Source organism: Chenopodium album, chromosome 25 (genome assembly GCF_948465745.1).
Source record: "Chenopodium album chromosome 25, dcCheAlbu1.1, whole genome shotgun sequence".
In the NCBI taxonomy this organism is placed as follows: domain Eukaryota; kingdom Viridiplantae; phylum Streptophyta; class Magnoliopsida; order Caryophyllales; family Amaranthaceae; genus Chenopodium; species Chenopodium album.
In genome coordinates this window covers 31,139,364-31,157,583 of record NC_137858.1, presented here as the reverse complement: position 1 = coordinate 31,157,583, position 18,220 = coordinate 31,139,364, and the positions used below count along the sequence as shown (strand labels likewise).

Sequence of the window (18,220 nt, the reverse complement as noted above, 5' to 3'; positions counted from 1 at the left end):
TCATATATAGGTCAGATAATTTCAGGTTGGATCAATTTTGGGTCAATAGAAAATCGTTTTGACTTAATTTTTTATCATGCAATATGAAAAAATGTTATTATGTAAAAATATCATTGGATTATTACAATGCCTACTTTCAAATTTTTATTTTTTTTTAACAATTTTTTCTAGTAAACACTAAAGATATAAGTGGTTTATTGAAATGTAAGGAATGATAAAAAGAAGTAATAACGGGCATATATGGGACAGAGATACTCCGTATAATATTAAAATAACAGTTTGCTGAAATTATTTTTTTTTAAAAAGGCCGCATTAGGAAAGTGTTAACAAAAACGGAGGGAGTACTAGAGAATATGACTAATTTGGGAACTATTTTTGGGTCAAAAGAGAAACTAATTTGTGGCCTTGTGGGCAACGAGAATACCTTATTTGAGGTATATTCAAATTTGTTTCATGTAAACAGATCATAAAACCAAGCACTTGTTATTTCTTGAATCTAGATACACAACCGTAAACCTAACGGCAAAAAGAAATCTACAACAGCCTTGCTGCACCCTTGCTCATTTCATATCGCACAACAATCACAAGCTTAACAAGTTCTGCTCTTCAGTCATCACCTCTGCAGTGCCCCTAACTCAAGCAAGTAAGGGACGACGAAAAAGAATAAGTAAAAAAATTGCAGCAAATACAGAAAGTCTTGTGGAAGTTGTGATCTGATACACTAGCACTCTACTACATAAGTCTACATTACTATGATGATACACCGTATCATTGCACTATGATAACAAGAGCGACATCAATGTCACCCACGTAGATAACTAATATGGACAGCAAAAATACAGCTATAAGTACAAAGACATAGTTTGTAATTATGGCATTAGCATAATAGCATTCATGTAAAAGATGGAACTACTGAAGAAGTGGTGACCAAACCCGATAAGAGGCCAACAACAAGGGCACTGTTATATGTGGTAGGTTCAGTTTGCATCGAATTATTCCGATCATCGATGAACGTTTCGTTTAAAAAGGGCCCTCCAACAAGTGCTCCGACAGCAACATTTGGATTGGGTTTAGTAGAGTTAAGCCACTGGAATCCATCTTCACACCCAGTTTTTGCGTTTGCTGGGATTGAGGCACCTCTATGGTGCACAAATTGTGGGTATTTGTCCCCATAACCAACGAGAAAACTCATTTCCATAGGATTGTCTCCTAAAACATAATCAGCCTACAAAAACAAGAAAAGATTAACAGTCCAAAAGATACAGGATTTCTCTCACGTCTATAGAATTAGCAGACAAGAAAACACACCTGTGAAAGGGCAAACTTCCGAAGATCAGATGGCTTGTACGAATGTCCACTGCAAGACACCCTGGCTGTTCTTGAAGAAAGCATGTAGTCACTGTAGACAACAGCCAAAAAAGCAGCTGCGACAGGATGCTGAAGTGAATTCCACTCACTGACCCATACAAGACCACCTGGATTAACAGTCCAAAAGAAAATACCAAGTATTTAGAGAACTAGCTGGTATTTCTACACTGACTACACATTAGCAGGCATGTAACAACAGTACAGCATAAATGAGCTCTAGTATAATCAAATTTTTCGTCACAGATGAACCCAAGTACTCAACCATTAGCCATTGGACTATATTAGCTACTTCCCTTTCTAGTTTTTATGGGTTGTAGGATACATCTAAGATAATCAATAGAAATGAAGACAGCAGGATTGTGTCATTCAGCACTTAATAACACACATAACAGACACCTAAATCGAGAGGAATAAAAGGCACTAATTAACTAGAAGATTATTTTCCATTCATTACTATTATGACCATCAAGTGTCTTCACCTTTCTCAGGTTTTCAAGGTCAAATTTATATGTAACAAGTGATAGACACCTTATACAGTTCAAATATCATGAAAACCAGATCATATTCACAAGATCAGCTACCTGTAGATAATTCACAATTCTACCAAGTTTCAACAAAAAAAGGTTCATTTTCTACGCAATTCTGTAATCTGAGTAACAAAGACATACTCCGTAACAATGAGCAAAAATGAGTTATTTTTCTCTGTTTTTGTTATTGGGTAGGGAAGGGATGAAAGCGGGCATATTGATGAGAGCACGTCAAGTGACTTACCATCTGTTCTGCTAGACGTTGCAGTTGGAGATTTTGGTAAAAGACCACACATAACAGCCTCAGCTGTTTGCCTATACTTCAGAAGGCCAGAGTTTGCAGAACTTGAGACATCCTTTGAAGAAAAAAGATTGACCCTAGAGAGTAGTACCTGAAGAAAATTAAAAAGACTGTCAAACTCAAACACCATTATCAGCCCATTAATGGGGGGTAAGGCTGATTAGAGTTTGTTTAGATCCATTATGTAAGGCAACTGAAAATTCAATAATGACCAAAACGCTTTTCTTATTACCATGTTACACATCAGTTTTTTAAGGTTGAAAGCCCCTCACAACAAAGACAGTAATAGTTGTATGGTTTAAATACTGGAATTCTTTGAAAATCTATGGCAATTACTAAACTCGATCATTTACAAGGTCCACCACAATAAATCATGTGATTTAATAACCATTTAGCTTCCTTGTTCAGTGAAACTTAAGCTTGAATCACCCTGCAATTTTTCGGCTATAAATATATATAGATTAAACTAAAGGGTGTTATTAGACAAGTAAAGGAAATGTTAGAGAACAGCCATGAACTAGTTCATCAAATTGAAATTTGACAACAATCTAGTCAACTATGCTGGCAAACTATTGTGAACCAGTCTCTCCAATCATATGAATAGTCATGTAAACCATTTGGAGATGTCCTCAGACATATATCCCTTGGAATGAATACGAGGAAAAGGTGGGAGTAATACAATTATTACAAAGGAAAATGTAAATTTTTTTGTAACAACGTTGTATATGATAGGTTAAAACAATGTGGCAATATATCTACTCATTCAAATGGAATATCATACAACTCATACGAAAACAGATTATGCAGAATTTAACATCCCTTGCAGCAACTTTGTCAACAGTTGTACAAGTATATATAAGCAGGAAGCCAGAAGGAGCACAAAAGAAGAGCATGTAAATTTCAGTTCCCGATATAATATATTAATAATACTCACCTGAGTTCCTGCAAGTTTATTATCCCAACTAAACCAGGTTGGACTTCCAAAATCAGCAAATTCTTTTCCATTGTCATTCACGTATTCCAAATAAGTGTTATCTTTAGTTGCATGATAGAGCCAGCTTGCAGCCCACAAGAGCTCATCCCCATAACCAGTAGAATTATAAAAAGTTGCAACTTCTGGAATGTTTTCACTGTAAGAACCTCTGTTAGTGTCAGCAAAGTCAAAAAGTTGTTTAGCGTGCTTCAAAAGAGTGCTTGAATAGGTGGCGTCACTTGACTTAAACACAAGGGATGCTGCTGCCATAGCCGCAGCTGTTTCTGCTGCAACTTCTGTTCCTGGAGTGGAGGCATTCACTTGTGTAAGAGGCCTTTTCTCAGTCATATCTTCAGGCCTCTCCCAGCATTTATGATCCAGATCAGGATCACCAACCTACATAAATTCATCATCAATGGAAACGTTACTAATTCCTTTCATATATATCGTTTAAATAAAACTTTGCTGAAGATTATATATAAAAGCCACTCATCGCACCCCAAGACTTCCACATGTTAACAATCTCAAGTAGACAAATTAGAGTAAATTATACTCGTAAATAAAAAGTTATAAAGTAATCATTAAATCTTAGTCACAATTCATAAGATAAAGACCTATAAGAGCATATAAATGGAGAATAAAATAGCAAAAACTAACTAACACCATTTCGAGCCAACAATTTATAATTTAATAGCAATACTTCCCATCTCTGATACAATCTGAAGCAAGAATAACATTTTCGAATAATTTAACAAAATAATAGATGAGATAGGAACTCAGTATACCTGAATATAGAGGACATTATCTTTAGGATGAGCATTGACAAGATAGTCAGTGATCCACTTAAGGTTCTCTTGAGCAGGCTGAAGCTGTTTTGTAGCAGCCATTTGATCCCCATACTCGAGGATAGCCCACGACAAGACGGTGGCAGTGAAAGCCATTGGAAACCCAAACTTCATGTGATCACCAGCATCATACAGCCCTTTTGAGAGGTCCAATTTTGCCTCACTCCCATCCTTCAAAGCCGAATCACCTCTCCATGATATCTTATTATCTTCCAACTTACCAGCTGCAAGATCAAAGAATGAGTAACAATAATCTCTTCAAAATAGATCCAAAAACTTTTCACTAAGACCATATAAATTAAATGTAGATCAAATCCAATTGGTTATAACATAAATCTCAATTACAATATTATCAAATTGACATTTATATAACCAACATAATCAAAAATCAACAAATCGAAATAATATAACCTATGATTTTACCAGATAAACTTTTCTTATAAACAATGAATTTCCAACAAACAACACTTGCAATGACAAAATATTCAAATGAATAACTCCCAATCACATTATTAAATCACTTAACAATAATATCACCAAAACCCCATTATAAATTACAAAATCAACATATATTAAATATCACATTGTCAAAAAATAATTAAACAAATAACACCAAACTAATAATATGATCAAATAAACTCAAAAACAAACTTACATTTTTGAATATCAAAAAACTGCATAGCTAACTTGAGGGCATCAGAGTATTTAGTAACAATGGCGCCAGGTGGGCCGGGTACGGGTTCGGGTTTATCAGAATGATGAAACTTTGATCTAAAAGCAACCACTAAACCTGCAACAATGGCTGCCGCAACTATCAACACCAAAAACCAACCACAACATCCACCTTTCGACCCTTTTCCTTCCCCCATTTTTCACCCAATATTTGTTTATCAATTCAAAATCAAGTTCAAAAGGTTTAAGAATTTAATGGGTAGATTTTTTTTTGATGCAAAAACAAGCACAATATGAATATTTCTTTGATAAGGTGTTTGATGCAAATATATTATCGTGGGTGTTGTAATGTTTTGTTGAAATGTCGTGTTTTTGCTGTGTTTTGATTAAAGAAAATTATATTTATATATGGGTTGTAAATAAATGTAATCGAAAATATGGAAAGCATAGATCTAAGAGAGGGTTGGTGCCAAATGTGAAGATTAAGCAAGCACCGACACATTCAAATCCCAATTAAGAGTATAGTTTATACAGTTGTCTTTTCCCCTTTTTATATGTTTTGATTGGATGAGTAAGACATTACTCAAATGTTTGATACTCGTACTTCCTTGGTTTCCTTTTGTTGGTAAAAACTCTTAAAATGTAATGATAATATTATAAAGCTGTGTTACATTAATCATCCAATGAAATAGTATATATATAAAAAAATAACTACCAAGTAACAATGAACATACACAATTTTACAATACTCCCCTTTGGATATTCTTTATCTAAAACAATGTATTACTTACTAATGCACATGTAATGTTGCCTCTTTAAAAGCCTTACCAAGGAAAACTCAATGGGAAAAAACCATGGCTAAGGAAAAAAGAGTGGAGCGCGCAAAACTCCCCCTCACAACATCATTGAAGATCTTTAACAGAACGCAATCCAATGTGATGACTTAGCTTCTTAATTGTCGCACTTGGAAGCGCGTTAGTAAACAAATCTGTCAAATTTCACTCAAACGAATATATAAAACATTTATATCACCATTCTTTTGACGATCATGGGTGAAAAAGAACTTTGGTGAGATATGCTTTGTCCGATCTCCTTTAATGTATCCTTCCTTGAGCTGCGCCAATGCATGCTGCATTATCCTCATATAAAATGGTTGGTGCTTCTTTTCCGGAAGATAAAACACAATCTTCTCGTATATGCTGAATTATCGATCTCAACCACACACATTCACAACTAGCCTCATGAATAGCTAAAATCTCATAATGGTTAGAAGAAATAGCAGCATGGTTTGTTTCATGGATCGCCACGAATTGAAATGGCAGTACCACCATAGGCAAACACATATCCAGTATGTGATCGAGCATTATGTGGATCAGATTAGTATCCTGCATCTGCAAAGCAAATCAAATCTTCTTTGGACAATTTAGAAAAGAATAAACCCATGTCTTTCGTACCATAGAGGTAACGAAGTACATGTTTAATACTATTCCAATGCCTCCGAGTTAGACATGAACTAAACCTTGCTAATAAATCTATTGAAAATGATATGTCAGGTCTAGTATGGCTAGCAAGGTACATTAATGCTCCTATCGCACTTAAGTATGGTACTTTTTGACCAAGAATCTCTTCATCATTTTCTCGAGGGTGGAATCTAGTGACCTTATAACCATGGGATTACCCAATGGATGTGCTTTATCTATAGAAAACCTTTTGAGAACCTTATCTATGTATGTTGATTGATGCACAAGGATCCATTCTTTAGGTGCTCAATTCGCAATCCCAAACAAAATTTTGTTTTTCAAAGATCTTTCATTTCAAATTCTTTCTTTAAGCATTCTACTGTCATTAATCATTAACATACACTGCAACTATAACAAATCTTGATCCAAATATCTTTATAAAAATGTATAGGCTAATAGGATCATTCTTGTAGCCTTCTTTCAACAAATACTCACTAAGGTGATTATACCACATACGCCCAAATTGTTTCAATCCATAAAGAGATTTATTCCATTCAATAGAAAGTTGTTTCCGAGAACTAAATTTTGTTGCTTCAGCTTAAAACCTTCTAGGAGTTTCATGTAAATGTCATTATCTTGTGGGCCATACAAGTAAGTTGTGACTACGTCCATCAGGCGTAAGTCTAGTCCTTCTCTTATTGCTAGACTAAAGAGAAATCTAAAAGTAGTTGCATCCACCACATGATAATATGTTTCCTCATAATCAAAACATGGTCTTTGTGAGAATCCTTGTGCAACTAATCGTGCCTTATATCTCACAATTTCACCTTTTTCATTTCTCTTACACACGAAAACCCATTAATATCCCACTATGGACTACAGGTCCAAATACTTTTTCTTTTTCCAAGAGATTTTAATTCTGTTTCAATTGTTTCTTTCCATTTTGGCCAATCATTTTTTTGTCGACATTAATCAATTGATTTAGGCTCATGATCCTCATTATCATTCATAACATCTAATGCCACATTGCATGAAAACACATTATCGTTGTCGATTGGTTTTAATTCCATGTAATTCAAAACATGATATAATTTATTAAATTCCCTTTTGTATCAGGTACCTTAAGGTCTCTTCAGGAGATTCTTCATAAATTGTATCATCATTTTGGCCATCATCAACCATTTCTCCTTTCCTTTTTCGAGGATTCTTATCTTTGGAACCTATTGGTCATCCATGCTTCAGACGTGCTTTAGACTCATTAGCAACTTCATTTTTCCCTTTTGGGACATCAATCTTAAATGGAGCATTTATAGCTGGAATATGTGACTCAGTCGCTCTTTTAGGGTCAGCAAACGTGTCTGGCAATTGATTAGCTAAACTTTGCTAATGAATTATTCTTTAAACTTCCAATTCACATTGCTTTGTTCGAGGATCAAGATGAATCAATGATATGCAGCTAATTTCTTTTTCCAAAATTTGTTTTCTCCCCCTAATGTTGGAAAAACTGACTCATTAAAATGATAATCAGTAAATCAAGTAGTATATAGATCTCGTGTGGTAGGCTTGTAGGGAATATCTCAAGCACTATGATCCCAAGATTGAACCCCACTGTGATCATACACTAAAGTATGGTGGCATTCCAAAGGAAAGAAAGCTAGAGCAAAAGAGTCGCCAACAAGTTTTAGGAACTTGTAAACCCAAAACGATCCAGGAGATCGTCAACTCAATAAGGTCAGGAACCAAATAGGGTTCGGGGATGATGGTACGAATCCAATCTACAAAAGAAAGGACCCGCCCTATAAAATAGGCCTCTACTTTGTTCTACTTGTATTCATGTGCGCTTTTTGACTAACATGTAAACATTAGGTTAACCCTAAACCTGTTTATCTATGTTGGTTGAATATTAATGCAAAAATAATACTATTATTGGCGATCACTTGAATTAAAATCATATTAGCCTAAACCAAATTATTAAATATCTTATTAAGCGTGATTTCAAGTACAAATTCCCTTTAAACATGCATAAAAGGCGTGATAAAGCAATAACAATAAATATATCAAGCAACATAATAATAATTATAATAATCATAGCATAATAATAAGGCATAATAAAGCTTGATACCAATAGCAAGATCCTAGGCATGATACTAACAAGATTAATAACAAATCCTAGCATGTCACTAAGCAATAAAGATCAAAGCTTTAAACCTAACATGGTACTAACATGCTATTAGAAATAAATCAAGGCACCCTAAACATGATACTAGAAAGCATAAATAACATCCTAACATGATACTAGGAATTAAACATTAATATAAGCATGCTTTCTACATTGAAAGAGAGTAATTAGATTACATACTTTGAAACCTCGTACCTCTTTCTAATAACAAAATATACGCGTTAGTAAACTTCAATGAAAATAATAAAGAATAATTAAAGAATTAAACTAGAATTAAATTAAATAAAGTTTAAACTAGATTTGGACCAAACCCTCAGAAAATATTAAACCTTGCACGTCTAGGGCGAAGGCAACTTCGAACTTGGCTAGGTAATTCTAAATCTTGTGTATGTGGAATTGTGTTTAAAAAGGTTAGTTTAGAAAGAGAGAGAAAGAAAGAATTAAGTCATTCTTGATGAGAGTTGATTGAGAGAATTGATGATTGTGAATGAATAAAAACGGAGGTTCAGGACCCTATTTATAAGGAAAATAGTCCGGAAAATCATAGAATTTTATAAGGAATAAAACTACACGTTGTCGCCAGAAATACACTCTGTCGCGAGGCGACAGGGTCTGTCACCAAGTGACAGACTTCTCGTTTGGCGACAGCCTGGCTTGCACGCGCTTTCCACGCGGAATCCGATCTTTAACCAAATTGATCTACGGAATCCGTACAGAAGATAAAATGTATCCTTATAAATAATAATATAATAATAAAAAATAATAATATTTTATTCCAAATAAAAATCCATCTTAAAATAATTATTAAATCTAATAATATTAGAATTTAAAAGAACCTTCTAGAAACTTCTAGAAAGTTATAATTAGGCCCTGTTTGATTCACCTTAATTTTGCTGAACTGAAATTATTTTTACTAAACTGAACTTATTTTTACTGAACTGAACTTAATTTTACTAAACTGAAATTATTTTTACTGAAATTAAATTATTTTTACTGAACTGAAATGATTTTTACTTATTTTCTATTATAATTCTTCTTTAAGAAAACTGAATTTTACTGAACTGAACTTATTTTTACTGAACTGAAATTATTTTTACTAAACTGAAATTATTTTTACTAAACTGAAATTAATTTTGCTGAACTGAACTTAATTTTACTAAACTGAAATTATTTTTACTGAAATTAAATTATTTTTACTGAACTGAAATGATTTTTACTGATTTTCTATTATAATTCTTCTTTAAGAAAACTGAATTTTACTGAACTGAACTTATTTTTACTGAACTGAAATTAATTTTGCTGAACTGAACTTATTTTTACTAAACTGAAATTATTTTTACTTAATATTATTTTTTTAAGGTGAAAAGAACAGGGCCTTAATCCTAATAATTCTAGTAATAATAATTAACATTGGGCCCTTCTCTAGATCATTGGGCCGCAAGTAAATAATGAACTGGGCCCAGTTTAGTATTTTGGCCATAACTTCCTCAATATTCATTGGAATTGGGCTTATAATATATCGTTGGAAAGGTCTTTTCGAGCCCCATCCAATTACACTATTATTGGACCCTTATTATGAACCAAACTAAGCTGGAATGGCTATTTTTAATAAATAGAGTTGTTTTCAAAAACAGAGAGAAGAGAATTTTTAATAAAACTAAACCGCAACACTTGACTTTTCACACTTTCACCTTATTCGATTATGGTTCGACGTGAAAGGAATTCATCACTGGGTTTGGTTTTGGGGAGACACAAATGGGTGTCTACAGAAGCCCCCACTTTGACAGAGTTTGGAGAAACTTATGTTTCGAAAACAAAAGTCAAAGTAGCGATAGGGACGGAGAATTATTCAGAACGTTCTGCGATCCCAAATCATTCTTATAACGCCGATACCTGCAAACAATGTTAGTTAAACAGATAAAAGAGTTAAGAAACGCGTATCTTGCATCGTCGAGCACACGTCTCTGGAGGTAACCGCTTTGTTGTTGCATTTTGTTTTGACGACCTTCTACAAGCTAGAGAACGCCATCTTCAAAGGTAACATTACGTCATCATCTACAACATTTCTTGGTGACAATCTTCCACAGTATTTCGGGAACATCGTCGAAAATAACTGTACGTCGTTATTTTCAGGGTTGTGGCAGTACGTTGCCACGGCAGTACGTCGCCGCTATAAACAATCTCTTCTTTATCTTCAGAGACCGTCGAAGGTGACCATATCTTGTCATCTTCTGAATTTGTGGCATTATTTCGCCACGGCAGTATCTCGCCACTAGACAACTCCTCTCTATGTCGGGACATCGTCGAAGATCACTCTACGTATTGATTTTTAATATTACTTTGTACCAATACGTCGGTGTCTCTACTTTTTGTGAACCATTATGTCGGTGCTTCTATTGTTTGTGAACCATTATTTCGGTGCCTTGCTATGAGCCAATATTTAGGCGCTTTAAGCTAAGTGAGACGATCTTTTATCAGGTCGATCACTTAATGTGATTGTAATCGAGCCGACTACTAAATCATGTCAATTTGCTTAGAGGGGCTAACTGGCGTACCAAGGAACCCAAACTGCTGCACTAGGTCCATATAACCATAATATGGGGCCCAACATGTTGTCGCCACTCCAGCGCCAGCCAGAACAGCTTGTCGCCACCATTTGCGTCTATCGCCAGGCGACAGAGTCTGTCGCCTCGCGACAAATCTGTCGTTTGGCGACAGAATCGGGGTTTAAAATACCCGTCTTCTTTCTTTCTCATTTCGCTGCTGCTGCTTTGCTTCGTGCGTTTTCACAAAAATTTCGAATTGCTCGTTCTTGCTCGTTTCTCACCCGAATTCGCTCAAACTTGTTGCAAATCGAAGCTTATTTCATCTATTTTCCCGATCTATGTAAGTTATGATAATTCTTATTATTATGTTGCTTGATACATTTTATTGTTATTGCTTGATCACGCCTTTATGCATGTTTAAAGGGAATTTGTATTTGAAATCATGCTTAATATGATAATTAATAATTTGGTTTAGGGTAATATGATCTTAATTCAGGTGATCGCCAATAATAGATTTATTTGTGCATTAATATTTAACCAACATAGATTAAACAGGTTTAGGGTTAACATAATGATTGCATGTTAGTCAAAAAGCGCACATGAATACGAGTAGAATAAAGTAGAGGCCTATTTTATAGGGCGGGTTCTCTCTCTCTCTTTTAGATTGGATTTGTACCGTCATCCCCGAACCCTATTTGGTTCTAGACCTTTTGGAGTTGACAATCTCATGAATCGTTAAGGGGTGTAACCTTCACCTCGTGAACGGTTTACAAGTTCCCAAATCTTGTTGGCGACTCTTTTGCTTTCTTTTCTTTCCCTTTGCACGCCACCAAACTTAAGTGTATGATCACAGTAGGGTTCAAGCTTGGGATAACGCTTGAAATATTCCCCACAGGTTGATTTGAAGGAAATGAAATTAAACATTCATTCTCATTGATTCAAGTAAAAAAAATATTTTTGGTTGTTAATCATTTTAAATAACAAATGATGCATGATTTGGGTATTTCTACCCCGCCACGTGGACCAACCCGAGCGAGCTCTACACGTGTCACCCTAGGAAGGACCCAAAGTGGACCAACTAGGGCTTGACACATGGAAAGCGGATATTCTAGGGGAAATGGTGGATTTCAAGGCCCAAACCCCTAGACAGTCGTAAACGGCGCATCCTAATCATTCCTAGGTTTCTGTAATCTAGGATGAGGGCACAAAATTCCGGGACCCTAAAAATAGGGAAATTCCCACATTATTAGGGCACATTCAATCATTACATCATTTAATACTCTCGAAAACAGAGAGACGCCTGATCTCAGAATCCATAAAGATACCTACTTTTCCGCATCCCTTTCCTCCGATCCAGTACTAACTTGATTGTCGGAGGCGGAACTCCGAACATCCGAAGCTTCCGTTGTTTTGCAGGTACATGCGGCTTGATTCCAGTCATGGTGCTGTAACTCTTCTGAGGGACACAGAATACCTCGAAACATTTGGCGTCGTCTGTGGGGAGAGTACCACAAAGATGGTTTCACAAGAATCTATGCCGCCTCCTGAACCCAAGCGGCCTACGGTCGATGGGGAGGTCTATTCTGTCCATGATACAGACAACAACTTTGATGTCAAAACCCATGTGGCCCCTGATGGGTCACTCATCACCAAACACATCTGTCCCAAGGATAGATTGGAACGGGGTGAAAATCAAGCAGATCCAAGCAAGCCCCCGGATAACCTACTAGTCAGACCTAGGCGGGAGGAGGATCTGACCCAGTCACTCGAGACAAACTCCTGAAACTCATGACAAGTTTCAAGAGTGAAATCAAGCACCTGATCACCAAGAAGATGGCTGCTCCTAGAAAAGAGCATTCAGCTAAAAAACCTACTCAACCTAAGAAAGCTAAGTTAGTGAAGAACCAACATCCTACTTGCTATCCTACAACAAAGGAGAGAACTCAACCTTTGATTGATCTATCTAAGATTCGCTTTCCTGAAATGGTAAAGAGGAAGGCCATCCGGCATACTAAGCCGGACCCAATAAAAAGACATTTTCTGATGCTCGAAATTACATCGAGTAAAAGAAAAACTAGCAGCTAACCGAGTCGGCTTCTACGTTGACTTACCTAGACAGCTTCAAGGATACCTCTGTGAGGTATCACCATCTGTACTTGGAACCTAGTCAAGCGGTCCTTCCGCCCACACTGGTCCCCATGTGTAGGGAATATTTCAAGCATCCCAAACTTGAACCCCACTGTGATCATACACTTAAGCATGGTGGCGTCCAAAGGAAAGGAAACGAGAGCAAAAGAGTCGGCAACAAGTTTTAGGAACTTGTAAACCATTCACAGGTTGAAGGTTACACCCCTTCACGATCCATGAGATCGATAACTCCATAGTGTTCTGGAACCATGACTGTATATTCGGGGAGGACAGTACGAATCCAACCTAAAAGAGATTGAACCCGCCCTATATAAATAGGCCTCTACTTTATCTTCTCATATTCATGTGCGCTTTTTGACTAACATACAATCATTAGGTTAAGCCCTAAACCTGTTTAATCTATGTTTGTTGAATATTAATGCACAAATAAACGTATTATTGGCGATCACATGAATTAAAATCATATTAGCCTAAATTAAATTATTAATTATCTTATTAGACATGATTCAAGTACAAATTCCCTTTGCAGAAAAGGCATGATCAAGGAATAACAATAGTATACGTCAAGCAACATTATATAATCATCATAAATCCAACAATCATCATATTAACAATAAAGCTTAATATTAATAGCATGATTGTAACACCCCCAAATCTCCCTCTACAGAAATACTAGTATAATACGTATAATTATACCGTAGAGATAGACTTGGGCGTGTTACCGCCGCGTGATTACGCAAGGCTACTCAAAATACTTAACTCAATAACAAAAACTTGCAGCGGAAACTCAACTTTCTTTTATTAATACTTATGAAAATAGTAACATTGTTATGAGTACTCAAAATAAACACAAGACCAACATTCCTAAACTAGGTGAAGCAAATCCCGGGACTCCCATATGCTCATTCATGACTCCACCTGAAAATAGTCAACACCGCTTACCATTACGGTAAACAGGGCGAACCAAAACAAATAAAAATTACGAATTAGCAAAATATGCTAAGTACGATAAGTGCAGGATAATGTAAACTCAATTTATTCACAAACATGTTTTAAAACCAATTTCCAATAAATAATCCAATAATTCCAAAACTCATGATTCAAAACCAATTCCAATGATTCAACATGTAAAATAATTGATAAACCAATTCCTTTAAAAATCCAATTCCTTTTTGAACCAATTTCTTTAAATTCAATTCCTCACCCAAGTGTGCACACCCCCAAGCTAGTCTCCTTATATTACAAGGCTATTCTTGAGGAAAGACTAGGTCATACAAAGTCCATGGTCTTATCAATAAACCAAATCCGCATAGTGGGATTACCAACATGTTTATAAAGCATTAATAATAATATTTCAATGGTTCAATAATAAATCCTTTTAATATCCAATAATTCCAATATAATTCAAACTCCTTCCACATACTTTCAAAATCAAAACCTTTTAAATAAATACTTGAGAATAAAATCTCATATTAATACTTTTCAAAATCAATAACTCTTCCTTGAAAAAAAAAAACCTTTTATTTAATTCAATAAACTTTTCAAATCAATTCCTTTAAACATGATAAGTAATTCGATCAAACCATTCAAAACATGATTTAAAAATCAATCATTCAAAATACTTTTATCAATACTTCCAAACATAATTTATTTCAAAATCACAATTCAAATCAATTTAATTCAATCACCAATCAAATCATATAAAACATGTTATTCAAACCAATCACTTTCAAAGATATCTAGCCACCTAACGTACCTTGATCCTTGCTTAGCAAACACACCAAAAGAACCTCAAGAATCTTGATAGAACACACCCTACAAATAAATATAACCTTAATCAATATAAGGTTAAATAATTAAAAACCCCCAACTATATGTACATGAACCTTTTAATTAATTTCTCATAAACATCATTAAAATATGATTTTATATAATTAAAAATACTCATAATAATTTTTTATAAATCCCCCATAAAAATAATAATAATAATAATTGAATAAGAGAAGAGAAGAAGAAAAGATAAGAAAACAAGAAAGAGAGAAGTACTGGATTTGCGTTGGAAAGAATAGGCAGAACTTGCAGAGGCTATAACTCCTTTGATATAACTCCGAATCGCGTGATTCTTGAGCCTAACCTCAAGGATTTTTCGAGAGGAACAATCTTCTGTGAAACGTCAATACCCCAAAAACTGACCAGAAGTGCCCGAAAATTGGCTTCAAAGATAAACGGGATGATTTGTGTAAAATTAAGGAGAAGAAAAGAAGAGAATTGGTGTGAAGAATGTGAGAGGTATGAAGGGGTATTTATAGGCTAGTATGAGCATGAATTATGGTAGGAAAATGTAGGAAGAATTATGGTAATTAGGGTTTAAGAGATTACTTGGAGAAGTGAATAAAGAATTAAGGAAAGTTTGGATATTAAGGTGATTGTGTATACTTGAATATGGAAGGTATGTATGTCATGAAAAATAATAAGGAAATTAGAATTACTTGGGGAATAATCAAGAGGAACAAAAGGCAAGAGAATATGATGATTGGATACTAAAAAGATGGAGAATTAGAATTAAGGAAAATAGGATATTCCCTTACTAGTATTTAGGAAGATTTTGCTCGGTTTAAGGAATAAAAATAATTGTGTAAATAATATAGAATAATTAAATAAATAATTAATTAATTAAAATACCAATTATTCACCAATAATTAACTAAGAAAATCATATTTTCTATACATAGAAAATCCAAATTTCCTAGCTAAATAAATGGGAATTTTCGGCCATAATAATTAATTTATAAAATATTATTTTTCTTAAATTAAAATATCCGAAATATGTAAATAATCCGGTTTTTAAAATAAGATAAATAGATAATAAATCTTATCCAAAATAATGATTAGTTTTCAAAATGCTTTTGGCGCCAAAATTCAAATATTATTTTGGCTCCAAATAATAAATTTACTAAAATACCCTTTTTATATAATAATCCTTAATTAATTAATTAGGAAAATACGTATGAAAATACGGGGTATTACAATGATCCTAGGCATGATACTAACATGATTAATAACAAACCCTAGAATGTCACTAAATAATAAAGATCAAAGCTTTAGCCCTAACATGATACTAACATTATTGATATGACATAGGTATTCTTTCAGGAGCAGTCTGGGCCAATGAGGCATGGGGATCATATTGGAATTGGGACCCAAAGGAAACTTGGGCATTTATTACTTGGACCATATTTGCAATTTATTTACATATTCGAACAAATAAAAATTTTTGAGGTGCAAATTCTACAATTGTAGCTTTTATAGGCTTTCTTATAATTTGGATATGCTATTTTGGGGTTAATCTATTAGGAATAGGGCTACATAGTTATGGCTCATTTATCACTGAACAAAATATTGCAGAGTCAAAGGTGGCTTTAGTCTACGGGCAAATGAATGAACCACCAGGGGCGCGTATGAGAGTTGGGTTGACTGCCCTAACTATGGCGGAATATTTTCGAGATGTTAATGAACAAGACGTACTTCTATTTATCGACAATATCTTCTGTTTTGTCCAAGCGGACGGAGTTGATTTTAATTAAAAACCTATTCACCAATCGGAATGCTAAAGTCTTTTCGTGATTGTTCTAGCAAAATCGCACATATGAAATATGGCAAAATAGATACCAAAATTGCCTTCCTAAAACAGAATTTTGGAAGTGACTATGCAAATAGTCTTAGGGTTTTGAGAATATAAATAATACTAGATTTGAAAGCAAGCTCAAGAAATCCATTATTGGGTTAAAGGAAGCATTGCATATAGGAATTGAAACGTGTTTTCTCATAAAACTAATAGAAGGATTAGCTTATGGAGAAACATAAAAATTCTAATAATAAGAAGTTTAGTGGGAGCAAAAATCAATCATGTAAGGTCCAACAAGAAGTTAACAACCTCTATTGTGAAATAACTATCAACTGCTAATGCTTAGATTTGAAAGTATTTTCGCCAATAGACCAAGCTAAAGACGATACTTAGTACATATTGGGAATTAAATTCTATGGTATAGATTTAATCAAATAGTAAAGGAATTTACCATGTTAAACATGAAGAACTTTGAAAGGCTTTCGACCCATATGTATAAAATTAACTAAATCTTTGAATTAAGTATAAGCTAGGCTGAATACTAAGTCAAACAAGAAAGACTCTAGTAGAGACTTTCAACCGTATCACATAGCAAACAATTTAGCAAGACTCAGTGAAACTGAATGAGCTAAAATGTCACATGGATAGAATAAGATTGAGAATCATTCTACAACTAAATCCATCATGTACTCTACGATATGGAATCGCCACACGACTTGCTTGCTTAGAGCATGTGAAGTATGTATATAATACCAATCAACTTGAATCTAAGTAATAGATCGTTAGATTATGATCAAGAACATCCAAAGTACTTGGATAAGTGAGAGGATGAGTTCTTGACGCATGGAAACAAATATAATTTAAGTATTGATGTTGTAAGCACAAACCTTAACAAGGATCAAATCCTTAACTAGGAAGCCATTTGTAAGCATGAACTAAGAAGCATCGTGGCTTGAGAATGGTAACATAGATGTGCATCCATGTGTAATGTGCGAAAATTTAAGGTAAATTTCCATGATCACAATTGGTTAGGGTATCCGAAATCGTTGTGAGCCATTTGGAGTGAAACCCAAACAAAGCATCATCAAGAATTCTACTAAATTATATGTCGAGAATATTGTTGCCTTAAAAGCAATAACAAGGAAGATGTTAAATGGAAAGTACGTTGTTGAACATTGAGGATTGTAGGTTTTCAAGTTGAAGATCTCAAATCATGAAAATGAGTGGGAGCCATGAATTGGACGATAAATCCTAAAATCACATGTAATCCATAAACACTCTCAAATTTTATCATCTTATTATGAAAGTGGTCAATAATGAAGATGCTAAGATTCGTAAAGTAATCATGACTAAACCTATGCAATAAGTGAACGAAAACATTCACAAATTGTGTAAAAGAAATCAAGCATATCAAATATGGGTGTGATTTCTATAAATGTTTTATGAAGAGTACTACTCTTAAAACATTTGGAAAAAACATTGATCACATATTTATTTAATTGTGGTTTAGAATTAAATAATGAGTCCATTCGATTTATGATAATATTCAAAATAGGGTATCAGGACAATGTCTTGGA

At 34.4% G+C, this 18,220-nt stretch overlaps 1 protein-coding gene across 1 annotated transcript; it reads right to left on the bottom strand.

Annotated features, from left to right (window-relative positions):
* Positions 1-499: 499 nt before the first annotated feature.
* LOC145614522 (endoglucanase 10-like) lies at positions 500-5,183 on the bottom strand. Its single transcript, XM_081669577.1, has 6 exons — positions 4,670-5,183; positions 3,955-4,238; positions 3,131-3,565; positions 2,140-2,287; positions 1,309-1,475; positions 500-1,225 (listed from the first exon to the last, which is right to left on the bottom strand). Exons 1-6 carry the CDS (start codon positions 4,881-4,883, stop codon positions 893-895), a joined length of 1,581 nt encoding a protein of 526 aa, XP_081525703.1. The 5' UTR covers positions 4,884-5,183; the 3' UTR covers positions 500-892.
* Between the last annotated feature and the right edge of the window lie 13,037 nt (positions 5,184-18,220).